This window comes from Grus americana, chromosome 1 (assembly GCF_028858705.1).
Source record: "Grus americana isolate bGruAme1 chromosome 1, bGruAme1.mat, whole genome shotgun sequence".
Classification (NCBI taxonomy): Eukaryota; Metazoa; Chordata; class Aves; order Gruiformes; family Gruidae; genus Grus; species Grus americana.
Window position 1 is genome coordinate 133,368,540 of NC_072852.1, and position 27,943 is coordinate 133,396,482.

The window sequence follows — 27,943 nt, forward strand, 5'->3', positions numbered from 1 at the left end:
ATAGTACCAGAAGTTACTCCTAAAAGTAACATGGAAAATCTGGTCTGTTCTCCTGTGGGAGAGCTCTGGGCTTCTGCCAGCATGAGTTTTCTCAGAGGAGTGCTCTCTGGGAGGGAATACTCCTCATTTTTCAATCATGGTTTTGATTAGGAAATCTTAGGATACTTCAGTCTGAAAAACAGGATGTGTATGTTTAAGCTAATGCAATTTTATTTCGTAACAGGGAGACAATAAAAGTATATATGTTGTAAGTTGCTCTGGATCAGCTGATGATCGGTAGCTTGCTAATCACAGTAAATCTCTGAATTTCAGTCGAGTCTGTACCATTACCAAGCCTGATACTCCCTCAGGCATTTTAAAAGAAGAATCATTAAAAAACCCAAAATGCAGTTCTTTAATAGTTTAAAATAAAACTGATTTCCTGAGTTCCAGAGATACTTAATGGAGACATAAACTGAATTTCTAGGAAGGATTTGTCTCATGTTTTAACTTCAGTACAGAAAAAAAAACCTTTGGAAAGTAATATTACTGACATGCGAGCTGGCTTTTTTGCTGATGAGCTTCAAGAGAGCTGGTTCACGAATTAATACAATAGAGGATGTCTAATAATAGCAGTAAGGTCTACCTAAGTAAAATCTAATTGATATAAATTGATGTAAAAAGATTTAAATTAGTGTAATCAAGGCTTTCAGAATAAACAGCTTTATAAACTGTGTTTTAGTGTTTCTAAGTAAAATGATTTTTTTTTCTTGCCTCAGTTGTATTTTGTCGGATAATATAACTTTGATTTTTACTATCTATGTCTGATGAGTTGTTAGGTTTTTTAAACTTTGAAAAGATTATAAAAATTCTAATGAAATGACATTTGATATTCTTAGCACACATGAACTTTAAAAATTAAAAGAACAAATACAGTTATGCAAAAAAATAAAATAGCCCATGTGACTTTGGAAATCACATAAATAACTTTCATGCTTGCTGAGGTATTAAAAAGACTGATGAATGTAAACTAAAGTGAATATAACCTGTAAATTACCAAGAGTAAAATGTATACACTCATGTTTTGCTGTCTATTTAGCTTGATTAGTTTGTGGAATTTTTCTGAACGGGTTTCCTTTTTAAAATTTTCCCTAATCAAGACTTATTTTTAAAAAGTCATACCTGATTGTAGTACTTACACATTTATGTACTCAAAAATTGTAGAAGTTATGAATGTGTTACAGATTATTATTCTCTCTTAAAACAAATATCAGTAATTGTATGTTTTCTGGAACTGGAATTAATGATATATTGTAATATAACTTTAAAATAATTTGTGATTGGAAAACAGACATCTTCAGGAAGGAGATTAGAGGCTCAGTAGGCCTTCAAACTTTGCTGTGAATCACTCCAGAACCTGTTCTGCAGCCTGGTGCAGGCATGGGGAGTGTTGCTGGAGGAGATGTTGCCTTTTCTGTGAGCCATCATCTCTTGCTCATTTCCATTCTTTAAAACATCCTGATATTTTTTCTGGAGATTTGTACTTGCGGTGATAGTCCTACTCAGATCGGTTGTGATTTGCTTTCAGTATAAGGCCAAAGGGGACCTTGGAGATCATCTAATCCAAGCCTCTCAACTGGATTAGGACCAAATATATATAAATAATCCCCAGGGGATGACTGGTTTTTAAAAAAGCATCAAGTAAAGAAAATTGTGTATCCTCCCTATGTTCTCGTATTTCACTATTGTAGCACAAAATATATTGTAATATCTTGGCTCCGCAAAATAACCTTTTTCTTGTTCTTTTTTGTAGGAACCATGTTGAACAATTTATTGTCCTCCCCTTTAAAATCTACATACTGTCTAAGTTTATCATGCCCTTTCTTACACTGGTTCTTAAAACTAAAGAGAACAATTTTTTTTGCTTTTATCTGTTTAATGTATGAGTACAGAGGCTTTTTTCTTATCTCATAATTGTGGTGGCACTCCCATGAGAATGCCTCTATAGAGAATGGGCCGTGTGTGTATAGGGAGTGTGTTGAGTGCCCCTAAGTATGTCCAGAGTAGATGTGTTTGTGTGCAAATGCTTACTGAATAGTACATAAGGTCAAATGGAACTGAGAGTGTATAGTATCCTGTGGCTTGCTTAAATATAAATCTTTAATTTCTTCCAGATTATCTGAGAAGCCCATCACATGTTTCTCTCCCCTGCCGTTTCAGTCATTTTAAAGTTGAATGTTTGTGAGGAGGCAGTATTAAGAATTTATAAGATTTTGTTGAGGTTTAACCCCAGCCGGCAGCTCAGCCCCACACAGCTGCTCACTCACTCCCCCCTGGTGGGATGGGGGAGAGAATCAGAAGGGTAAAAGTGATAAAACTCATGGGTTGAGATGAAGACAGTTTAATAGGTAAAGCAAAAGCCACACACACAAGCAAAGCAAGACAAGGAATTCATTCCCCACTTCCCATGGGCAGGCAGGTGTTCGGCCATCCCCAGGAAAGCAGGGCTCCATCACGCCTAACGGGGACTTGGGAAGACAAACGCCATCACTCCCAACATCCCCCTGCTTCCTTCTTCTTCCCCCAGCTTTACATGCTGAGCATGATGTCATATGGTATGGGATATCCCTTTGGTCAGTTGGGGTCAGCTCTCCTGGCTGTGTCCCCTCCCAGCTCCTTGTGCACCCCCAGGCTACTCGCTGGTGGGGTGGGGTGAGAAGCAGCAAAGGCCTTGGCTCTGTGTGAGCACTGCTCAGCAGTAACGAAAACATCCCTGTGTTAGCAACGCTGTTTGCAGCACAAATCCAAAACACAGCCCTGTACTAGCTACTATGGAGAAAATTAATTCTATCCCAGCCAAAACTAGCATAGATTTTTCATGGAACAGAGCATTATCTTATGATGTTTCAGTTTCTTGATCATCTTTCTTTAAAAAAACAAAAGCTGAAACAAAGGCATCAATGACATGAAATGTCATCTTTTTGTTTGTTTGTTTGGGTTTTTGGGTTTGTTTTTTTTTTGTTTTTAAGAGAGAGATCAATACACTGCGAATTTGTCATAAGGTCATTTTCCTGTAGAGTTATTTGCAAGACTTTCTGTCTGGGCTGTTCACAAAAAGTCTGTACATCCTCGCTCACGTTGCCTTTCCTAGCTGTTGGTCTCAAGAAGCCAGGAGAGACTAGACTGGCTTGGGAAAGGAGAGGAAACTTCTTCCTGTGAGTGAGCAGAGGTAGGAAAAGCTCCAGATTTCCTGTGAAATAAACAAGTGGAACCTTTGTTTCCCCGGGATGGCCCGGAGTGTGAGTCAGTGTCAGGGCTGGGCTCCCGCTCTCGCTGAGCTGAGCTCATGCAAGGAAGGGGCAGGACTCCAGGGCTGCTCTTGGACACTTCGAGCTGCTGAAAGGCAGCTTGGCTTCGCAATGGGAGAGGAGGTATTTCTTTTATAATTAGTCGTGGGGGGGAAGTTTGTGTGACTGTTTAAAACTGTATCGTAATATATATATTCTGCAGAGCATGGGATTCTTCGTTTCTTCTGCACACTTTGTAGATGCTGGGTAGGTAAAAAGGCAAGAAGGAAAAAGAGTGCTGGGGATCCTGAAGTCCGTTTCTGCTAGAGAGGACCATATTAGAAGAGGGGGTTACTTTTGTGTGAAAACATATTCTGTCCTGGCTCTGTTTAGCTTAATTTTTTTTCCTTTCAGACTGTTTGGCCATTAAACTTGCACAGATGTTTTTTATTTCTATATGATTTGGTTTCAATTTTTTTACTCTAAAGACTAATGTAACTTTACAGTTACACAGGACTAGTTGCACAGTCTTTAGGATGTGTCGCTCTTTCATATGTTTGCTTAGTAAACAAAAATTCATCCCCCCCCTTTTTTTCCTTCCCAAATGCACTAGTAAAACTGCACTTCTTCTTTTTGGCAGAAAAAGAGGAGGAGCTTTACTAATTCCTCTTCTGAGTGAGGTGACATTTGGCATCTTTTGTACAAATGAAGAAAACTGATACGAATGATTTTTGGAGAAAATTATATTGGGATAATAAAATTTAAACTCTCAGTGGAAATTGTCCTTTCCTTCAAGAAACAGCAAGGAAAACTGGAGTCAACTGATGCTTGTAAAATTTTATAGAAAGCTGAATGGAGAGACACCAAGTAAGCTGTTTAATGATTTGCAGATACTTTGGGGACTTTTAGTAGAAAAATGTAAATTTCTCTCGACTTTGGCTTTTCACAGCTAAAGTCAGTAAGCTGTGTGCAGAAATGAAGCTGCAAGTTTTCTGAGTTGCTTTTTCTCTTAAAATGTGCCATGTGTCTATCTGTTTTTTCTGCCTTAAAAAAAGAAAAGAAAGGAGGAAAGGAATAGTGCAAAAGTATCATAGACCAGCCAGGCACTCAGTGGAATAAAAAGTCTGTAGGCCAATTCCTAAAATGCCTTTCTAACTCCTTTTTGCATGTGTTTCTATAGGAGGTCAGTAGCATTTTGTGTTTCTAAAATAGTTCTTAAAGACTATGGGCATGAACTTACATTATTACGGTTAGTTGACTAAGTGCTTCGTAAAAACTTCCCAATAAAAACCAAGGAGGGGGAGAGGGGACTGTGTTCCTGGGGAGGAAGTCCTGATGCAACAGCAACTAGTAGCCAAGTACGGGCTGCTGGTGCCTGCTTTCTGCTGGCCCTGGGCTAGTTGCCACACACTGGCCACCCAAAGAGCAGTAGACCTCCATATGTACAGCTGACAGTTTCTTCTGCAGCAGCCTCTGTACCTAAAGCACTTGCTGAAAAGAAAAGCTAAAGCGCATGATGTTAGTCATTTTCCATTTGTGTTCCAAGCTTCAAAGCTTCATTCAAGGAAAAGAGATGAAATTCCAGTCAGTTGAAAGAGAACTGGATGGAGATGCTAATGCATTTTGCTTTGCCACTTGTTGCTCTGTGGTTTTCCCTGTAAGACTTCAAATTAAAAATACCTCCCTGATTTGCCTCAATAACTTCTGTCCTGATTTCAGTGATGCAAGGTGGGGAAAAAAAACAACAACCCACTAAAAAATTAAAATGAAGGGTAATCTGAGGAGAAAAGAGGACATATAATGCCAAAATGGAAGAAATATTTGTTGTCGGCACTAAGTCTAGGACTACCTGTGTGACAGTATAGGTTTAGTCTGGTTTTTTTAAATCATTGAATTTGAAAAATATGATTAATTGAACAGCTACTTGGCAGTTTGTTGTCAGCATCACAAATTTTACAAAAGAGCAAAGAAGTATTGTTGCCACTTTAAAAACAAAGATATCACAGAAGAGCCATTCCCTGCTTATTGTTTTCCTAGATTATTTTTTGCGGGGGGGAGATGAACATAGCTGCACTGCTTTCGTTACTGCTGCAAAAGGCAGTGGAGATCCATGTAGCAGTTGTGAGGTTCATTAATTTTTGTAAAGGAGAGAGGTTTCATAACAGCAGTTTCTAAGCTGGATGGTAGAATCTGGATCATGCTAGTTACCAAGGGCAATCTAGACAGGCATGGTTCTCCTGGGAGAGTCGGAAGGAATTTCATTCACTCGGTGCAGACTGACCAAAGGATTCTTCCTACAGGAGATAGAAATTCATTGTGAATTGCAACCTGCAAATGAAATTCCTGGCAAGAGGGGTTGCAGGGGGACATGATCCTTTACATTCTTGTGAGCCACAGTCAGTAAAAGTGGAAAACGAAAAATAAATAAAGCAGGGAAGAAAGACAACTTATCTGCTCCAAAAAATACTTAATTCTGTTATAAAAGCACCTTCTAGCATTGCGAATCTGCAGCTTGAGGAAGAAAGAAAATGAGCTTGTTCATACAGCTCCTTTTGATGTGCACGCTTTCAGCGCTTTGAGCTGAGCCAGGTGGGAGCGTGCTGCGTAGGTTTCATTGTGTATTTGCTGCCTTTTTTTTTTTTTTAATTTCATTTGCTAAAGTGTTTTTACTCATCAGTGATTCTAGTATGTCTTCCTCCATTTGTTTCAGCAGCATCTACCTAATCTAAACTCTTACATTTGCTTTCTCATCGTTAACCTTTTAGGAAGGCAGATTTTTAGTTCATTAATCGTTTGAAACTGACAGCCTGACAGCATCAACTATCAGGATTCCAAACTTTACAGAAATATAAATGTTATAAAGCATGCGATTTAAGACACATAGGTTTCTCTCCTGTCCAGCTCATCAAGCATATCAGTAGAAAAAAAACCTCTCCACTCCCCTCCCTGTCCATAATTTGAAATTTTAAGAATTTGTCAAAATACCATTTTACAAAGCTGTGGAGTCTGAACTCACCTGTGGTAAAACAGGTTTAACTGTGGAGAATAGTGATGTAAAAAACAAAATGTGCACTCTTCTGCTCTCCAAGCTACCCAGAGTTTTAATGAAAATGACATTTCACTGTTCATACTCATTCCTGGTTTTGTTCCTACCCCCTTTTCCATACAAGAAGTTAAAACAAAAATTTTGCATTGTGTATTTTACCTACTGATTTCTTTGACCATTATTTGAGATAGCACATATTTCTCTGGTGACGTGCATAACGCTAATGAAGATATTCTTCATCTGTGGTTTGTAGACTGCTGGTGGTCTGCTAAACACCTGGTAGTTTTAGTGCATGGCTAGCCGGATGGGACATTTGGTGCTGGCTCAGGTCATTTCTTAATAGAGCTCAAAAGCTGGAAACAAGAACTAAAGTAATTTTCCATTTAAGCAGTCTGAAATTGCTGAAGAGATGTTTTGTAGTTGTAAATGGGAAGTTAGGAATCTCTGAAACAGTGTCTCTAATTAGATGTCTTCCCCACTATGAAGGTTTGGGACTCTCCTTTTAATGCAAAAATATAAATTACCTGAATGTGGAGGATATAAACAGTTACAGCTTAGTATAAACATCAGTATCATGGCTGAGGCAGCAGTGTGTATTCATACACTGAAATATTGAAATATTGTGCATCTGAAGACATCTTAAATCTGTAGCACTTTCTCAGAGAAAATAACTTATAGTGTGTTTCTCTGCTTTTGTGGGAACTACAAAAGATGGCCCAGGAAGACAGACATATATGCCATGAAGCATTTTCATGAAAATTTCTGTAGTGGCTTACAAGTCAGAGGATTTAAATTAACCTGTAAGAGTTACTGCTTTATAATTTTGAAAAGTTTTCTATTGTTTTCTCCAGATATCTTTGTTCTCCCTATGGTTTTATTTTCTTTTTAACTGAAAAAAATTGTTTGATAACTTTTGGGGGGAGAGAGGAGTTGGAGTAATCCTTTGAAGTTTCCCTTGTGTTATCACTTTGGTTTTATGTCACCTTGCTTTATTTAGATTTACTTTTCAAAGTGTACCGTATTCAATATTCTATTTCCATATGTTAAAGAATGAGATTTCCAGGAAATTGGAAGATCCTGAGACATCTGTAGTTCAGATCAGAATTGTGCCTGGGCTGGTATCGTGCCTCCAAACAGAGGTCAATACTGGAAGGCTAGGGAAGAGTGTGAAAACAGAGTGAAAATACAGAGAAATTCCTGCAGTGAGTCTTCACAGCCTTTAGTCATTTTGAACTTTGTGTTTAATAACCCTAATGGATTTTTTTTTCCTTCATCAAATTGGGTAGTCACCTTTTCATTGCACGTAACGTATCAGCATCTGTGACTCCAGTGAAAGAGTTCCACTCAGCTGGATCACACGTTGTGGGAAGGAGTTACCTCCCTTTGTTTGTTTTGAATGTGGTACCTGCTAATTTAATCTGATAGCCCTTAATTTTTATTACTGGAAGAGATAATGAGTGAGTCCTCCCTAACCACCTTCTCAATGCTCCTCCTGATTTTCATAGACTTGTGTAAAATCACCTGTGTGCATCTTTTATTTCCCAGGATGAGGTTTGATCATTCTTGGTGACTTTTCTTTTTCCAGTTCCGTTGGGGACTAGGTGGGTTATGTGTGAGAGGGAAAGGAGGTGAGGACCGCACACAATGATCTAGGTGTTGGATGGATTTATACAGCATTTTGATAGCGCTTTCCATTGTTCTTTATTCCTTTTCAAAGTATTAACAGCTATGTGTTTCAAAGCTCATAATTTCTGTCTAAAGAAAGAAATTTTTCTTCCAAATGTGTAATTTTGTTTCTCTCTGAACTGCATTTTGGTCTTTCCTTGTTTCTGGGTCATCTGTGAACATGCAAAAAACAAGAGCCTTGATCTAGATACCTGAAGGACTCCACTGGTCACCATGATGAAATCCTGCCTTTTGTTTCCTGTCTTTTAATTGGTTACATATCCAAGTTAATCTTTTTTAAAAAAAGGATGAACAGTAACCTCCTTTTAATCTACATGTCAGTTTTAGTTTTTAGTGTGTACTTAGGTTACAATTTGAATCTTCTTCAGGAGCCAGGACCAGCAACTTTTTTATTTGTGTGTTTTAATGAAAATTGCTGTGATTTGGACATGCAAAGCAGAAAAGATCGTGCTGGACTTGCATAAAGACAGCATTGTGTTGCTGTAACACCAGTATTTATTGATTAGATAGCTGGATTTATAGATTTATTGATAGCTCTATAGACAGATATAGATAGATAGATAGATAGATAGAGGTAGATAGACACATATAGATAGATAGATATAGATAGATAAAGATAGCTCTATAGATAAATTAGCTGGCTGCTGTCCTGGCAGGTAATATGCATGGACTACACAACTAACATACTTAAAATTAGCAACTTATCATGGGATTCTGTTGACTGAATTTAGATGTCTATGATGTTTCAAGGTTTCTTCACAGTCTGTAAACTAAAAGGCATTATTAGGACATGACCTTTCTTATCCCAAAGGAGAAGTCCAGATGAATGACATGCTAAAAGGGCATGTACACATCTGGCTCATAGACGATGTTTAAGTGAAATGAACTCCATCTCAAATAACTAGTTCAGAATGACAACATATTGTTGGTTTACATCACAGTGACAAAACCAGCTGAATGCCATTGTACTGAGAAGTGTAACCAGATTACATGTAAAATGTGATAGACTCAGATGTAGTTATAACACAGCAGAAGCGAGGGTCTACGTTTTAAGATCTCATAGCTTTTGAATGGCTAATAAATCATGCTAAATGATCATGAAAATAATAAGTAATTGTGAATAATGTATTAGATAAAATTTAATTAACACAAGATAAAAACAGTAATATAAGTTTAATTGCAGCACCTAGTGCTTTCTCCTAAAAAATACACACCTGGAAACTCTACCAAAGGACTTTACTACTCTGATCTTTGTTTCTTATTCATTCTTTCTTTTTCTTTTAAAGAACTTTTTCCTGGTTGGGGGGGGGGGGGGGACGGACACATATAATTGTTATCAAATAAAATGTGAAGGAGTAACAAACTCTGAGCCATCAAGGAATGTGGACGTACATTAATTAAATCATCCTGGTCTTTCTTTTTCCCTCCCTTTTCTGCTGTATGTAATTACCTTCACAGTGGTATGCCAAAGGTAGTACAGGCTTGCCATTCTGTCTTTAGTTTGCCATGAACATTCAGAACCACATAAATCGTTCCTTGACTATCCCGGTAAGTGATTTTCTAGGTCTTCTCTTTATGTGATTTCCAAATACTTTTTGATGTAATTAAGTAAAGCACCTGTAACTTCTTTTATTAAATATTTCAGAAGTTACAGTTATTTCGAAAAATAAAACAGTTTTTAATCCAAACAAGCATGAGTATTGCTTAAGTATTCAAAGCATTTGTTCTCCGGCTTGATGTAGTTTAAGCAGTTTAACTGATGAGAAGAGGTAGTTTTGCTTCTTTTTTTCAACTGTAAAAAAGAAGTACATCAGAAGAATAAGCATCTGTGATGAATCAGAAAAGAAAGCCCCAGCAAAATCATGTTTTGTTCTAAAATTTCCCCTGTTTGGGGACCTCTGTGCTCTTTCCTTTGCGTTGTTTACTTTCCTACTTGCTTGTCTGCTTGGATTCCAGTGCCATGACAGTGTATGACAGATACAGCAGTTGTAAGATGCTCTGACACTCAGTACTCTATTTCTAGGGCACCAAGTGAACTGAATGTGGTGTAATGTACTCACAACTTATTTACCACTCTCTGGAATGAGAATTAGAGTATCATAGTAGGATTTAGACTGACATGCTTTTTTTGTCCCCATTTCTTTTTTTTTTTTTTTTGCATTCAAGAAGTAACTTTTGTATTTGGTAAAAATGTAGCGGTTTCTGTCTGAACACTAGAAAACATTTTTCCCCCAGATACCTTTAGTTTTCCTGCATATGCATCCTAATTCCAAAAGCCTTTAACATTCCAGCAGGGTATACTTGTTGACTACTTGAACGTTGCTTTTCTCTAAAGCAGTGCTGGCATAGCAGCCGGTTCCCAGAGGTCTGCTGTTCATGAACAGTTACAGGGCCTCCACCTCTTCGCTGTTGACTTCAGACAACTTGTCTACTTTGTCCAAACTTGTTAATTGTGGTAAGAGTCACACTGATGGCTAAAATGATGTTCATTTTCAAGGAGCTCCAGTGGGATGGAGGCTTGGCTCTTTTGCTTTGTAAGACCAGGATTTTATTTGGAGGGACATCTGTTATTTAGAGATTTGTTGATTTTGTCTAGACAGAGAGAGTTAAGGTGCCAGCAGTTCATATGTCTTTCACAGTGCCTAAATACAGAGGTTTGCAACCTTGCTGTAGAAGGGTAAAACCTTTCACAAGTAAAATCTTCTTCAAAAGAAAAAAAGGATTTATTTCTTTACAAAGTTATGCTGTAATTCAGAAGGCCTATGTTCATCCAGGTCCAAAAGTCATCTAGTATAGACATCAGTTGGAAAAACTGCACTTAAAGTCTGCTGGAATATGAACTTAGTGTGAAAATCCGTTATTTTCAGATCGTCCAGTAGAAGCTTGACTGTGTGCAAAGAAACTATAATATGAAATTTAAAAATACTTTAATTGCTTTGTTGTCTGCATTCTGTGAAATATTTGCCAAACATCTCACTAAAAAAGTTCTGTGGGTGTGTGCCACGTCTGATCCTGTGGTCAGGGTGCCCATTCAGGTATCATCTGGTATGTAGAGCTGAGTGCCTGAGTGTCATTCATATTTCATTTTTTGAATGATGTAAAGGCCAGCACTACTGCAATCTTTCCTTGGGTTGCCCTGAGCATGGTCAAAATGTGATATGCTGGCCCCAGGAATTATTAAAGCACACTGTGAAATGTTCACCGTGCTTTCCCAACGAGCTTAAGCTGGTTTAAATGAGCGCTGCAACTGAGAGTTGCACCTTACCCCTATGACCATAAATTTTTCTGCCTCAGTTCTACCCGAATGTTTGTGCAGCTCTTTAGTGAAGCAGATAGCATTAAAACTCTCTTTTGTTCTTCCTTCCCCTCTGCAATACTTTTTAACATGGATCAGTTCCGTCCTTTCCCCTTGCAGATATGCTAATGTCACAGCAGAGGGGAGGAGTGGTGGCAGGAATCCACAGCCAAGGGTGGCTCCTCAGGGACATGGCCACCTTTGGTGGGTGGGCTTGGGCAGCAACCAGGCTGTTCCCTCTCTCTTGATCACAGCAAGTGAATCATGAGATACCTGTGAGACACCAATTATGAGACATTCTGTCTCCCTGCTCATACTCAGAGTTAACTAGGAACAGGGGAATAAAAAGGATTTTTCTTGCCTGTGCTTGCGACAGTCTGGTTGTAATTGAGGACTTGATGAACACTTGTTTCCTGTCCCATTCATTCACCTAACCTAGTTTTAAGGAAATTACCAGGCATTGTGGTGGGAATGTCCTCACAGACGATGTCAGTAGAAATGTGTGCAGCTTGGGCAACTGGGGCTCTCTGTATTAGCTGGGCGTGCATTGGGTAGATGTACCTATCCAGATGGTATTACAAATTATTAATAATTGTAATTCAGGAGCATATGAATGCTATTTCTACCAAAGCACAGCTGGGTAGAAAGTAGGTACAGAGGAAGAAACTAGTGTAGATGACTGAGGCAATCAAATGTGCAGGCGAGTGCTTAATCACACTTTCCCTACATAGTTTTTGGTCTTTTCTGTGAAAGTTTCTTGAAATTCCCATTACCCTTTTTGAAGGGTAGGAAAATGGTAGGTAGGAAAAGTGTTAACTCTGTCCTTTTGGGAAACCCCAGGATAGCAATACTTGATCATGCTGTCACAGAAAGTACTTTATGTGGAGTTGAATGTTGGTATCATGGGAAAAACTGAAATCCTGGACATTTCTCTTATTTTGTCTCTGACAGAGTAAGGGCATTTTGACATCTGAAAGCCTTTGAGGTTTTTATATTTAGACTCTTTCAATTTTTTTTTTTTTTAATTTAAGGTAGACCAAGTAGGACGGATAAAGGACTTGATGATGTTCCTTAGGCACTTGAAGCATATTAGAAAAAAAATTTGGCTCCCCCCTCAACACTCCAGCATTATACATGGTCAGTGAGAAGCTTGTTTATGCTTCTGTTCATCCAGAGCTAGAAGAATCTAGTGACCATTTCTGCTTCTTTATGAAAAAATGTTCTGTTACAAAATGGACTCTCAAAGGTACATTAAAGAATGCAGTTTTTATATCATCACTAATAGTGGCCTTGGATTTGCACGTAAACCTATAGATAAAAAAATTTTCATGCATAAAAAAAAACCACATTCAAAAATACTAGATGAATGTCAAAAGGAAGTATTATGAAAGAAACATGACACATTTTTTCCCCTGACCTAATCATTGAGGTTTTCTGAAATTCTAAAAGTTTTCAAGATACGTAACCATCTTTTCCTCCCTGTATAAAACATCAGTGCATATTGTTATGTTTTTACTATTCAAACTGACAAATGATGTTATGCTTAAAAACATTAGCATTTCCAGCTCATACAGCCTTTTTTATGAATTCTTTAATGTCTGATGTGTTCCATAAGAATATCTTGATGGAGTTACATTTCAAATAGCAGTTCCAAAATATTTTATCTAGGGTAAAGACCTCAATACACTTTCCAGAATAAATACTGATGCTGAGTAAATCTTTTTTTCCTTATTCCGGAGTAAATAAGCTGTTGCTTTGAGAAGTCTATATTTGTTAAAGGAGAGTCAAAGGATAAGTATGTTCCTTTAGTGCAAAGAAGTATAACAAAATCTTCTGTATGGACCTAGCTGGTACACAAGTGACACTGCAATTTGCATTTTCAGATTAAATGTTCTATAGCCACAAAACCTGAATAACAAAAGTAAATATACAAGTCAGTTTTCAACAACAACGTAAAACCCTGAAATACAATTTTAAAATATCCTGAAGGAGGAAACTTGATTACAGGTCTACGTTTCTTCCTCTCATCAGGGTTGAATAGTCGTAGGGAAGGGTCGTAGTGCCCTCAAGTGAGAAAAGCTGACTTTTGTACTGCCTGTTACGTGCTCTGCTTCTCTCGTGTTGTTCTCTGCTGTTACAGGGATTGCAGCTGAGCCAAAATACATAAATGAAAGGAAATGAAACTGTTTAGATTGTACCATGACCTCATTCACATGACTTTGTGTGCCACCTCAACAACTTTTGTAATCACTGTTAGTTCAGTATCAGAGGAAACTGGTCTGCAGTGATAGGGATTTGCAGTGTACTAAATTGCCATCAAGGCCCCTTCTGCTAACTGAACCTGTTATTTAATGCTAGACTATCCTTCCGTTGGCTTCATAAACCCAAGCATTAATACTGGCAGGTTGCTGCTAAATCTGTCTCATCCCTCTGAATATCTGTACACCAAATCATGGTCATTATTCATGCTTTTATCAGCTGTTTCTGCAGCAAGAGGGCACTTTATCCTCTTTCATCCTTAGGAGTCTCTTGTCAGGCGATTAGGGGGATTTGTGTCTGACAGCCAAATAATCTAATTATACTCGCCTTGTAGAAACAGTGGGATCAAGATTCTGCCTGTTTTGTTGCTATGCTCTGTTGCGTGTTGGGAGTCAACCTAGGCTTGGAGTCAGGAAATACGAACTCTGTTTCCACCACATTTCTTTTGTGACAGGGCTAAGCAAGTCAGAGTGATATCTGCAAAGAAATGTAAGTGGAGAACAAGGCTGACGGCCACCATCTAGAAATGAGATTTATGGTAATCAGCATACCGGAGGAGAAGGACGAGTATAGAAGGGAACTGGAACAGTATTCTTCAGGAGTGCCTTTGAATATGCTATGTATATGAATTTGCTGGTGCTGAAACCATTCTGCAGCCAAGAATTCAAGATATACAGGGCCAGAGAGGAAATGCAGAACATCACTTGTCTTTGTAACCTCGCAATTAGGACACTGCAAGAAGGGTGTCATTATGGACCTTCGAGTTCGTGCTATATGTGACTTTTTATTGTAAACATTATTGATAAAATGATAGAATTAGGTAAATAGAGTTCATGCTGGGACATGTCAGGGGATGCTGGCAGGGTTGAGGATCCTGCTCTTGGATTTGGAGTGTTGAGATTCCCAAAAAGTCCTTCAAGTTCTAAATATGGTTTTGTTCCTGTGTCCCAAAGGGGTAAGATCTGCTTGCTTCTTGGGAATATTGAGCCTGATAGATAAGAATGAAGCGGGTAAAAGACTACGTAATGTGAAAGCTGGAGCTGTATATCAGTATTTTGTGGCATAGATCAATGTGTCTAGAAGGGCTTGGAGGCCGTTTTTTACTGAATTTACCTTCTACGTACATAAAGGAAGAACAGAGGAGGAGAAAGAATTATACTGAAATCTTCAGTTCAACCCAGTTAGAGTGTTCTTTGCTCCCATATTTCCTTTTTCAGAAGTGAAGGAGATTTTGATAAATTATGCTGGGCCTTCAACTGGAGAAGAGACCAAAATACCCTATAGTAACTAGTCCCTGAGAAGAAAAGTCTATGTAATGGAGATATACGTTGAATCAGCAAGTTGAGCTTGCTTGATTCTCCTAGCCGCTAGTAAATTTGGTAGATACTTGACCTGTGTGGGAGTATAAGTGATGTAGAACAGTTGGCGAGTCAGAGGGAAAGTTTCTGGCTCATATGGGAGGAGATGTATCTGTCTCCCGTTTCTCTTTTCTTGTCAGAAAAATTGGTAACTGTGATAATATTACTTGATCTGGGACTCCCAGCACAGAGATCTTAGCTGTACTTGAGGTTTTATCCTGTTAAAGCAGAACCATCAGACTTAACAGGTCATAGAGGATTCAGTGTCTCTTAGTGAGGAAAGCTGATCTTGCGTGTTTCCTAATGAAAAAATTTGTACTATAACAAGTTTCATGGAGGTATTTTCAGAAAATAGTAAGAAATGTTTCCATGCAATTGTGTGGATCAGTATAGACCAATTGTAAACATAAATAAATCATAATTTAAAAAACCCCTCCTTTATTACCATTTTACAGGAAAAGTAAAACATCTTGGTAGCGCAGATCCACCTGAAACCAGATTTGCATGGCTTATCAATTTTTTTTTCTTTTTTCCTGTCAGTGGTGCTTGTGCCACCCCTATAAATCCTTGAGTGCAGTCCTCTTACAATTAAAGAATGCCAGTTCCACTTTTCTTCTCCTCTCCCTGTCCCCACAACAACTTCAGGTGTCCCTCCTCACTGGAGTCGGTTCTGGGCAAGCCTTGTTTAAATTATTTTAATTACGACTTTCTGTATTCTCCTAGTAGATATAACCATTCCATCCTCTCCTCATCGCAGAATTCTGGGACAATTTTGCTCGTTCCACAATAAATGATCTTTGGATCTTGTAGGTCACTGTGATTTTTCAGCACATTCCATGTGCTATACCCAGTTTTGCACTACTTTTCATCTATCAGTAGACCTGTCAGGAGTCCAGTTTCTCGTTTCTTTGCTCAGGCTATTTCTAAATGTGCAAAAAGAGTCATGTCTTCAGCCACTCTCTGGGCTTTTTACCTTCTTTCCTGAACAAATTGCAACTCGTGCAAAGACTGCTTTCCGTCCTGGCTCCTAGCTCCCAACAAAAGAACAGCCTTGTTTGGATGGTATTCTCTTTTTCGTTCCCAAGGAGGAAGTTCGTTCCCCATGGTGATCTATCACCTGCAGGGGCATTTGTTCTGAATGAGCAGGTGAATTAACGTTTTCAAGCATTGCACTTGCATCTACTTCTACAAAGTAAGAAATTACATTGCAGCATACCCTTCCCACTGGGATACACTAGTTTCTTCCTCTTTGTTCATGATTCTTTTGCTGTAATTTTTAGCTTGTTAAATTTTAGCTTGTTGTGGGTTTATCCGGGTTTTGGTTTCATGGCATAAGATCAATGATTCATGTATGATAAAGCGATTACCAAATGCTTTCCTTTAATTAATTGTTCTTGAATAACAATTTATTCTTTAAAAAAAGAAAACCTCCCCTAAATTAAAAGTTTTTTGATGTTCCTTTAGTAAGCATTTCTTTCTGAGTTAAGTAGCAGTGCAGTTTAGAGTATGGGCTCTCATCACTTTCCAAACCATTTTATGAAACAGAACTGTGAATAAAAGTTTGATCATGAAGGAGCATGTACTGAGATGTGCAGCTATGTTGAACTGCTCTGTTTGCCTCTGAACCAAAAGTTGTCTTCCCAGTCTTGCTTTCATCTTGAAGGCAAGATGTGCTTTTATCTGTGTGAATGCCCGGTAGCTTCAAATTCTTCATTATAGCTCTTCCAGTACAATTTTCACTGCTTTCCAGCTAGATCTTAGAGTCTGCTCTTCATCATCATCTTTCTTGACTTTTAGCTTCTTCAGACAGCCAGGTCATGCTCTTGTCTTAGTTTTCCCTTCTCCTGATGTGCAGGATTTCATCATCTCCTGTATTTCTGTTACCTCCCTAACCGCTGCTTCAGGTAATGCTTCTCATCTCTCATTTCCACTTCAACAAAAAAGTTGGGAGGTTCTGTAGTTTTGTTGTTGATCTGTCTTCCCCAGCAGTTCTGGATTGTAAGAGTTGCAGATCTCGTCAGGTCAGTTGTTTCTGTTGCCACCTGCGAGTTAAGTTGCAACAGGACACTTGTGGGTATTGCAATTCATGGGTTGTCTTATTTGTCAACACAAACTCAATGACTATCTTGTGTGGAACTCTCAAAACTACCTCTCTTCCAGAGGTGCTCTTTTTGCCAGCCTAAAATCCTTGCGTGTGCATTTAACTCCTTTTCATAGATAAATGTTGACACAGTTAGTGTACAAAATGACTAATAGGAGCTCTTCATATTCCTTATACACCTTGAAAAATTTTCAACTGCTTGAAGTGTTGTACTCCTATTGCTTCTCATATTAACCAGTGTTTTCCTCATGGTCCCCAAGAGGTCCTCAGTGCCTTCAAGACTAAATCTTAGCTCTCGTCTTTTAGCTTTTACTCAGAAGGTCACTGGAGTATGGAGGAGGTTTTGTGGAGTTTATGCATACCTTACCAGAAAAGGATGTTGAACTACAGCTAGGGCTTTTAAGTACTCATATCTATATAAACAAGTAATAATTACATTTATGTCCTCAACTACACATGGCTGGGATTTTAAAGCTAGACAGCGTTCTTGATAGGGAGAAAAGCTGAGTGAGAGAAAGGATTAGCATGCATATAGTAATTGGTGAAGATACCTAAAGAATATGACCAATTTTCTTTTATTTTGTTGGGGGCAGATAATGTTTGTTTACTGTTCTTTCAGCTTACCTGTCTGAGGCTGATTATTGCTTATTGTAGTACTCCTCTGTAAATTAGTTATTTTTCCTCAAAATAAATAAAAATGACAACCATTTAAAGAAATGTTGTCAACTTAAAAATCACACTCGATCTAGAATGACTGAAATGATACTCCTTGTATGGCCAGAAGTCAAGGGGTTTTTTTCCCCCACTCTTCTTTCAGTTTTACTTTTGGTACTGAATAGCACCTTTCCTTAAATAATTTCATTGCATATTCAGTCCACCAGTGAAACTTCAATGAGTCTTCCCTGAAACTGTGTTGAGGGGTTGCTGTTGAAAAATGTTAGTAACCATTTTTTAAAAGGGACAATGTGAAAGTCACATTTTTTGAATTCTTTATCATTTTTTAAAAAAGCTAGCAAAACCCCCACAGACAAACCTAAGTATAATTTGCCTCTGTTTCTTTACTGTCCTTTTTCTACTCCTATATTTTGTATTTCCGTTGCAATTTTTGATCTTGTCCAGCTTTTAACTGAACCTGCAAATTTTAAAGGAGAATAATTTTTTTTTTTCAGAGTGTTGGGAAGAAATTACCTCCAGCCACAGCAACTCAGGAGCCAACAAAAATAGAAGTGGACAGCAGAACAAAAAGTAGGTTTCATAGTTTTTTCTTCTTTGCACTTTGTGCTATTAAGCCTCTTAGAAGCAAGCTGAACACTTTTCTCTGATTTTGGCTAAAAGAGTATCCTGTATATATGAAAAGTGAGGATGGAGATAGATATATTTAGGATAAACTTTGAGTAGGTGGTACATAGACAGAATGCTTTGTTTCACAGAATCCTCTGAATTATTTTTGCTCTGATAATCCTACCTCGAGTTTTCTGCCATCAAAAATCAAATTAAGTTACGTGATCAGCTTTCAGCCTTGAGGGTGCTTTGGAATTAATCAGAGTTGAATAAGATCCAACTTCAGGCTGTAACTTGTAGGTAGGTCATAGAAAAATACCTCTGATTGTAAGTACCCTTGCTTTTTTCCTCTTTTTTCTTTCTTTATGTAGCAGAAATAATCCGTGTGGGTGGTATAGCTTGTATGGGAAATGAACAGTGTCAAAGAACTCCAGTTCTGTTTTTGACATTTCAATGCTTAGTAAACAAAAAGTAATAATTAAATCTTTTAGGCAGGTCTCAGTGCTGTTCTAGGGAGGCATAGTAGCTAGCTTACCAAATAACTTTTGGTTTTATTTATATAAATGACAACTAAATGTTCTGGATTCTGGTAGAAAAGAATAAGAAGGAAAAGAACATAGCCATAACTTAGAAAAGAAATTGAGTGTAATATAAACTGTTGAGTTCTTAACTCTTGCATAGTCCTTCTTCTTTCTTTTAGATAGTTAGCAGATAACATTTTGTCTCAGCACTAAAACACATACAGACACAGGAAGGCAAGCATCTGGAGCAGCAGAACACGGGCTGTCCAAGAGAAGTGTACGATTATGACCTGGTTTACCACATGTTTTCAGCTCAGAGTTGCAAAAGCAGCTTAAAACTACTTTTAGTGAGCTGTTGTCCATTAGCTGCACCACACTAATTGACTTGCTGCATCCTCTTATCTTGTTCCCCTTGTGAAACAAGGCTGTTCATGGGAAGTACTGCAAGAACGCAGTTGCCCTTAGGAAATGAGAACTTGAAATACTGAAAAATGTGCAAACTGGTAATGTAGAGCAGGGCTCTGGAATGAATGTGTTTGGGAATTACCTTTCCCAACCTGCAGCTTGAGCAGGTGAGGCTGACCTGAGTGCAGGTGCCATGAGAAGGGATGGTCCCATCGGCTTTCCCACCGGCAGCACTAACCCTTGTGTGGTAAGCCAGGCTGGGAGACAGCTGCCTCTTTCCACATCAGCTCATACTTCTGACAGCTGAAACTGCTCACTAATTCGCATCCCAGGGTACTGGGGTTTCATACTTTTACCACTTATAAATGAATGTGGAAACTTTCTGAACAATGGTTAGAGAACTGTACCTTCTACAGTGACACACTGAGCTCTGGTTGACACAGAGACACTTCTCCATCTACACTTTTGGGCTCTGGTTGGTTCTTCGTTCACCTTTTTGTTATTTCCCTTGGGCATGCCTTTTCTTCTGTTGCCATCTATTTTCACCATGCCTGTGTGCAAACATCATTCAACATCCCTTTTGCCAGAACTGATGAGAAGGGTGGGCTACTTATTTGCACAGTATCTTTGCATGTTCTATGAATTTTACCTAAACTTTATTATTTAGACATTTTGTCTTTCGTGGAATCTCTGGGGCCTCAGTAGAATTTTTGGCATCTCTGTTCTTGCTCAGGAAAGAGAAAACTTGACTAACCTTTCAGGAATGAAGGAAAGCATCTTTGAAGAGGGGAGAGCTGTTTGGTTTAGGTTTGTGGGTGCCTAGACTTATAGAGGAATTATTCTGCTGTTGAATTTCCATCTCTCTCACTTATCTGGGATGGCACATGCATGCATGTGTGTTTATAATTCTATGTCTTAGGTGAGCTATATTATTTTTTCTATGAAGTAGCTTGCTTTTAGTTTAAGTGGCTTGCGGTGAAAAGGCTATATTGTAGAAAATACATACAAATTTTTAAGTGACTCTGTTGGATTCTAAAATTTAGCAAAGCAAAAAATCCACAATGACTGAGAGCTATTGCAGATTACTGAGATTGCAAAAATTGAATATAAATAAGCAGACAACAAACCAGCAAAGGCAGTAAGTCACAGAATGCATTGACCACAGCACTTAATTTGATTACTGCACTCACTGACTATTTACAATTTGTGTTAACCTATTGCATGATAGGAATACCAAAATCCTAGCAAGCAGCTAACCTTTTTGCATGATGGTAGAAGGTATAAAGAGTAGCTGAATCTAGATTAATGGGCCTCTAATTATTTCTGTTTCTATGTTTTGTTTGATGAGGTGGTGTTCTGACAGTTGGAATCTCGTGAAGTTCTGTGAAAATATTTACTAGTGCAATCCATTTATGAGTCTGGAGTGTAGCAGTTAATAGTAAACCCAAATTCTGATGAATGTAGTGTTTGAGTTTTTTCATCTGGCTTGTGGTTTTGGTAGCAACGATGTAATTTTTCAGTAGATTTTGTACATTTTTTTCCATTTCAGAAACATTTTATGAGTGATAGTTAAAGAGAGGAAGCTTAAGCTCAAGGAATGCTACTTTAATGCTCCTTGTTTTCTTACTTAGTATTACTGTTTGTGTCCATAGTGATTGGTATATGATTTAGAGTTCATCAAGAGGGAAATATTCAAACCTCAAAAATCAACTATACAGGTTTGTTGTTTGTTTTATTATTAAATAAATAAATAATCAATTTCTGAAAAGTTAGAAGGGTGAATCCAGGCCAGTGGTTAGGTTACCTGAGATGGAGGAAATCTTGCCATGGGATGGAACAGTTCTTACCTAACAAAAAGGAAGCAGCAGCAGAGGTAAGAGGAGGAAATTGTGTCATCCTGGCCTAAGAGGAAAAGCAAATTCCAGAGTCACTGTCCCCTGTGAAATTTAAGCTTGAAGCTGTGTTTGTCTGTGGACTGCTGTCTTGAATGTCACAGCTCATCCTAAGAGCCTGGCAGAACAAATAGAAGAGGCATGCTTTTAAAGTGAACAGAGTCCACTGATACTGTAAATGGAGTTTGCTCAGTTCTGGTTTGAGCAGTATAATATTTAACTGGTCTTTCAAAACACAAACAAACAAATTCACCTACTATAGTACTGCAGGACCCCAAGTCATATAGAAGGTCTATACATTGAAATCAGTGCTTTACACTGTAATTGTAAATACATATTGAACACTGAATTCTGTGGGTGAAATATAGTACTTGCAATAGCCTAGGTAATGAAGCAGCTATATTCTGTAGGAAGGCTTTCTCTTGCTATTGTTCTCTGTCTTTGAGGCAACAATTTTTTGGGGGGGCTTGAGACTGTATCAAATTGGTCACATTTTGAAACTCAGGACACACTGTGGGACATAAGGTGCTGAAGAAAGGTGCATGTTAACTACCCCCATAAAACATCCAGTTCTTTTTAGAGTATAGTCCCTTCGTAGTGTTTAGGATGGTTCTGAGACTTCTTCCTCAATGAAGTGTGGGCAGTGACAGACCACTTGTGATGAATATCTAGTTATTTGCTGCTGCTTTTTCTTCCAACTTCTGAGCTTCCCCTTCTGGGAAGGGGAATTGCATGGTGCCCTGGGCTCTTGGGGTCTATCAGAGAATCTAGCAATGGCTTTGTTCTTCCTTCCAGGACTAAGAGGGATGTGGGCAGAGAAGATGCTTATTGTTGTGTCGTCGTTGTACCTAATCTAGTTGGAACAGTATAGTTCAAAAAGCACAGAATGTAGCCAAGGGTACATATTTTCAAATGGGATTATACCTAGCCCAAGTCCTCTCAGTTCAGAATATGTCGGGCCAGAAGTTAAACATCCTGCATTAGATCCAGCCTGTTTGAGTTGTAAGATATGCTGTAAGGTTTTCTGCTTGCTCAGTTCCCTGAGCAGTGTCCATTGCCTATGGCAGGTCGTTCCCCTTTGCTTGGGAGGAGCTGTGAGTTTGCAGGGAGAGACTCTGTGGTCTGACAGAGTGAATTATTGTTGAATTAAAAAATGAGGATTGAAAAGCTCATGAATATAATCTTTTCTCCTCCCTTACTGTTTTCAAGATGTCTGCTGTTGGGGGTTTATTAGTGGGTATATTTTTAAAATGTCTTCAGGTCAGAGGTAAAAAGAGAGGCTTCTGGAAGAACCATCTGTGATGTATAAACCCAGCCTTGGATGTCAAATGTAAACATGAGATTTATCATCTGCAGTTGAGGGATGCTTAATAGTGGTATCTCAGTTTGAAACTTTAATTTGGCTTAAGTCTATTTACCAAGCTTGTAACAGGATATATTATTTTGACCTTTAGTTTTTTGGTGGGGGGTTTTACACTTGGAAAACACCCAAATTCAGCAAGTTCCATTGTGGTCTTTACAGTGATGTGTCTGAAAATAGAATTTCCTTTTATCTTTTCTTCCTTCCTATTTAAACATAACTGTTGAAATGAAGTGCTTGTACATCCTCTTGTGGTATTGTGCTCTGTTAAGTAAGGACAATTTTAGTACCAAAATGACATAACCTATAAGATTCGTCTCTGCTTTTATTAATCTGATTTTAAAGGTTCGTATTATTTTGAGTCCTGTTGGCTTTGCTTTTACTTACTTAAATCATGTTGGTCTGCCATTCCTGTAGGAGAAGTTTGAAAGCTGGCTTTGTCCAGTCACTTACATTGTTCCAAACCTCTCCGTGTTGATGAGACCTAGCTCTGTTGCAGTGTGATCCACAGGGTCCTTGTTAGGCAGAGGAATGTATTGATTTAGTGTAAGTCAGTGCGAATCGCGCTCAAGGAGTCCAGACTCCTACTGTACATAAATCATGAATTTTTTCCACGGCTGTGCCTTCACCCTGTATTTTTGTGCCAGCCTTCAGAGCATGGGGCAGTCATGAGCCTTCCCCAGCTCCCTCTGGTGCCTCTCGCAAGATTTTCTCCTGGCTCTTTATGAACTGCATCAGCATTTGGCTGAGCTTAAGATCTGTTTTTTGACATTTTCCTCTAGTTTAATTCCTTGTTTCTCTGCTATCTGGATATTTTTTTTTAAAAAAAAAAAAGGTAAGAGCTTGGTGGGGAAAGCAGACAGGTCATGAGAGAACAGAGTTCTTGACATCAGAACTAGAAAGTGAAGATGCATAGCCATTTGCTACGTGTCAAAGACTACGAGTTCTTTGGTTAAAGTCTTGCTACTTTTGACAGCTGCTTACTGTGAGATCTGCATTGACACATACTTTTAGAGGAAAAGCTTAAAAAAGAAAGAAGAAAGGGAAACTGACTTTTTCAGATGCTGAAACCACAACCTTCTCTCCACTCTTGTCTGTCAGGGTCTTCATCTTGAAGGATGATTCAAATTTACAGTCTTCAAATAGCCAGGGGAACCTAAGGGAGGATTGCCTGTTACAGGATTCAGGAGACATGAGCACCCTGGAGACACTTGTTGTTCAAAGCATTCTTTAACCTGAAACATGTGGGATTCATCCATGCCTTGGGCAAGAGCTGCACCGCTGGCATCCTTTCAGAATAGTACCGTTACTGTGGTATAGTGGGTGTTCTCTTTTGATTAGCTGTGCGTTGTGCTTGGCTTCCCATCTAATCTTGATATTATACAGTGTATAGATTATATAGTGAATGGAGGAATGACTTATGTACTTGAGAATGGATACTCAGGAATGATCCTCCTTGGGCCCAGGTGGTGTTAGCCTCCAAGAACCCAGCCTGGCTTTTGTTCTGTATCCCAAAAAAGAGGTGCTAAGCCTGTTTCCAGTAACCAGAGACTTGCCTGAGTATGCAGCACTCAGCTTCTTTAGTACAGTATTATATCTACATCATCTCTATACTAATTCCCTGAATCTACTATTCAGCAAAGCTGTTTTTCAGGATGTGGATACTCTCAGAATAGGAAGAAAAACCCTCCACAGTTATTTAAGAGAGCGTACACGCTGCAGTGTAAAAATGTGCTGAATGCCATGTTTCTCTTACATGCTGCTCTGCATCTACCCGACCTAAGTCAGTATGTGTCAACTTTCCACCAGCTTTTACATAAAATGTTATTATACTGTCTTGAAGATAAGATAGTGAGCAGGTGAAACATCCTAGCTGGGTCCATGAAAAGAGATCCAAACCCTTCCTCCAGAATGGAGTAAACTAGCAGTTAGACACCTCTTTCATCGCCCAAAATCTTTGTGACGTGGTGGTTCTCACATGCCCAGTCATTTGGCAATGTTGCCAAATGTTTATTTGACAGTGTTCCCTGCTCTCAGAAACAGTGAAAGAGGCTTATTTTCCCCTTGTTCATATTTTTTTCAAAGATTTGTTCATTGTCTTCATCTAGCTCTTCTTTGTTCAGAGACATCAGAGGGGGTATGGTGGGTTGACCCCAGCCAGCAGCTAAGTTGCACCCAGCCACTTGCTCCCCCATAAGGGAGAGAATAGGGGAGCAAAAGCCAGAAAACTCATGGATAAAGACAGTTTAATAAGTGAATGAAAGAAGAAAAAAAGAGGTGACGCAAAAGCAATCATTCACCATCTACCACAAGTAGGCCAATGCCCAGCTGGTCTCCAAGCCATGGCTACCTCCCAGACCAACACCTCCCAAGCCCACCCTTTCTTATTGCTGAGCAGGAGGTGGGATGGCACGGAATATTCCTTTGCTTGGCTTGGGTCAGCTGTCCTGGCTGTGTCCCCTCCCAGCTTCTTGCCAACCCCCCGGCCTACTTGCTGAGGGCCAGAGTAGGGGAGGAAGAGGCAGCCTTGGAGTTCTGCAGGTACTGCTCGGCCAGAGCCCAAACACTGGTGTGTTACCTGTGCCGTTTTAGTCACAAATCCAAAACGTGGCACCATGCGGGCTGCTGTGAAGAAAATTAATTCTATCCCAGCCAGACTCAGTACAGGGAAGGGCCAGAAAACCAACTGCTAATGATCATGGATAAATTTAAATTTTGGTGTTCAGGAAAATAGATCTGTGAAGCCTAAGAAATTCTTATTTACTTGAACCAGTGCCACATAAAATTCATGCCATTTCTGAGTGGCAGTGTGTGAACTGGAGAAGACCTTTCCTCTTCCCCGTTAGTACTGTCTCATTTCTCAGGCTGATTGTGCTTACAAACAGCAACCCTTCACATGCACGTGTGCTGGCTGCTTGTTCAGTGTGATGTTGCTATCACTAAACTTCAGCAGTTGGGATGCAGCTTCTGAGTCAGAGCCCTAAGTTTTGGTGTACACGTGTGACCTTGGTGTCTGGGCTCCCATGGGTCCCAATGGAGATCTGCCAGTGCTGTCCAGGGAGTTCAGAGTGTGACTCAGCTAATGAAATGTAGGTGCCTGCTCGTAGGGTGAAGAGCTCGCTTTCTCAGGGCGAGAGCAGCTCTCAAGGCTTCACTCGCTTCAGTGACTTGATCTCCATTGACTGTAGTACAAGCGTAGACACTGACATCATTGGTTTCTAACGTCAGGTGTCCGAATCTGAATCCAGATGCCAGGCTCAACCCTGGGGGCTGAAATCAGTAGCCAGCATCTGGCGCTGTTTGAGATACCCCAGGGTATTTTGGCTTGCCTCTAGCTGCTAGGCCAGAGGGACTTGGCTCTTCCATAGGTTGTGCATCGTGTCTGCCAACCGTGTGGTTGTCTTACAGACCCATGAGTGTCTGAAATGGCATTTAGTGTCTGGGCAGCTGAACTGACTCCCCAGTGGAGCCTCAAATATCCACAAGTGTGGTAATGCGGGTTCTCTTTATAGTAAGTATAAAGAAATAGGTCCTGTTGTTTCAAATTAATTTAGACTTCTGTGGCCTGCAACTACCTGTTTCTCTGCATTGAATATGATGGTTGACTAGAGGTAGAGGTTATCAAAATTGAGGCATTTAAATGAGGTGAACACTTCTACAAAGTCACATCCCCTTCTACAAAGGGTCCAGTAATATCTCTGTGTGTTTCTTTGGTCTTTTTAAACCTGCTGTCTTAGAGTATCACATATTTTTATACATTATTTAACAGCTGGAATATATATTCCCTTTTTATTTATAAGGCACATCATTGACATAAACGTCTGTTGCACAGCAACATGTTGTAAGTAACTTCTTTTGAAGACAACTGCTTTTCATGATTTCTGAGTAGGAGTGCTGGCTCCTGTATTTTCCAGATGAAAGTAGAGATGATGCCCTTATTTATAGACAGTAAAGGGAAAAGGGAAGAGTAAACTTTAGACTAATATTCAAAACTCTTCTTTTATGCTGAGTGTACAGAAGGTTTAGTTATAGAATCATAGAATCTTATAGGTTGGAAAAGACCTTTAAGATCATCGAGTCCAACTGTAAACCATTACATTTATTAATGTATTATTTATTATTTTATCATCTTTATAGATGCAGAAATAGCTACTTTCTTGCACACCAGGGGATAGATAAGCTATATCAACCTACTGTATCCTTTATGCTTCCAATTTATGTGATCCAGTGGAAGGCCATACCAGTGGAACTATAGAAGCAAGTGTCAGATACAGGCTTACTCTAAGGGAAATGGTTTGTGGCAGGCTGCTGTCTGGAGCAATTTCATTTGAGATAATGGTTCTGGGGGCTACAGAGCCAACTCCCTGGATGACGTGTGTGGGAATGCTCATCAGTGTGCAGTTTTTTAAATATTTCATACTGTTTATGAAGGTCTAAAATACAAAGAGAAAGATGGCAAGAAAATGAAAGAGAAGACACTTGTGGAACATTTCAAGAAGATTTTCACCCTTGGATAAGCAGTTGTTATAAAGTGATAATTTATCACACTGAATGTTCTTCCTTTCAGCCAAGGAGTATTGCAAAGTGATATTTCCATATGAAGCACAGAATGATGATGAACTCACAATCCGAGAAGGTGATGTCATCACACTTATCAGTAAGGTAAAAGCATTATTTTTCTCTTATAAGTAGGCATCCAGTTTTTAAAATAGACATCATTAAATTGCCATAAAATCCCTATTTGTGCCTTTTGCAGTGTCCTTCCTAAAACAATGCTAGTTTGACAATGAAACATTACACAGACTTCAGAAAGCCTTACATCTCCCTTCCTTATGTGCTTTTAGAGCCTTACCTTGATAACGTTGTGACGAACAGCAGATGTGTTCTCTTGAGTTTACAAGTTTATACAATTAATTTTAATTTGAATGTGCTGACAGATCTACATAAATTGTAAATTGATCCTTGAAACAACATAAAAGCCTAGAGAATAAACTGAAAGACTCAGGAAAACCGCAACTTTGAACATCTCTGTTAGATGTATGAGTTATCTTTCTTGTGGGAATTGTGAATTAGATTTGTTGGGTTAGATGGAGATAATGTGCCTAAATCAGTTTAATGAACTAAACACTTATTTAAAATGTAGCCACCCTTAACACTATGGTAAAGCAGAAAAAGATGATAAAACAAATTAATTTAAATAATTTTAGATCTGTGTTCTTTTCTTTAAAATTACTTGAAATTATTCAAAATTAGAAATGAAAAACCAGTGCCAGGATTTATACTAAATCTCCAAAAACTATACAGTAAGATGGTGAGTAAATAGTTGGTTTTCTTTTAGAAGAGCCGTGCACCATGCTACAAAGCACAGATTGTAGTTTAGGTGCACCTGTTCTCCTGCTCTTGTTTAAAGACTTTACAGTTTGTTTAAATGTTTTTGATTGCTGGACATAAGTATTTGGGGGGGGGGGAAAGC

General features: G+C 38.9%; 1 protein-coding gene across 9 annotated transcripts in view; it reads left to right on the forward strand.

The window, feature by feature from the left end:
* Positions 1-27,943, forward strand: part of SH3KBP1 (SH3 domain containing kinase binding protein 1) — a 235,511-nt gene that overhangs the window by 153,589 nt on the left and 53,979 nt on the right. For 8 of the 9 annotated variants that reach the window (XM_054821679.1, XM_054821688.1, XM_054821732.1 and 5 more), the window contains 2 exons: positions 18,181-18,256; positions 27,038-27,132. In XM_054821679.1, coding sequence (XP_054677654.1) covers positions 18,181-18,256; positions 27,038-27,132 — 171 coding nt within the window. Of the gene's footprint in view, positions 1-3,330; positions 3,411-18,180; positions 18,257-27,037; positions 27,133-27,943 lie in introns of those variants that run through there. The other variant, XM_054821748.1, reaches the window with a different exon arrangement.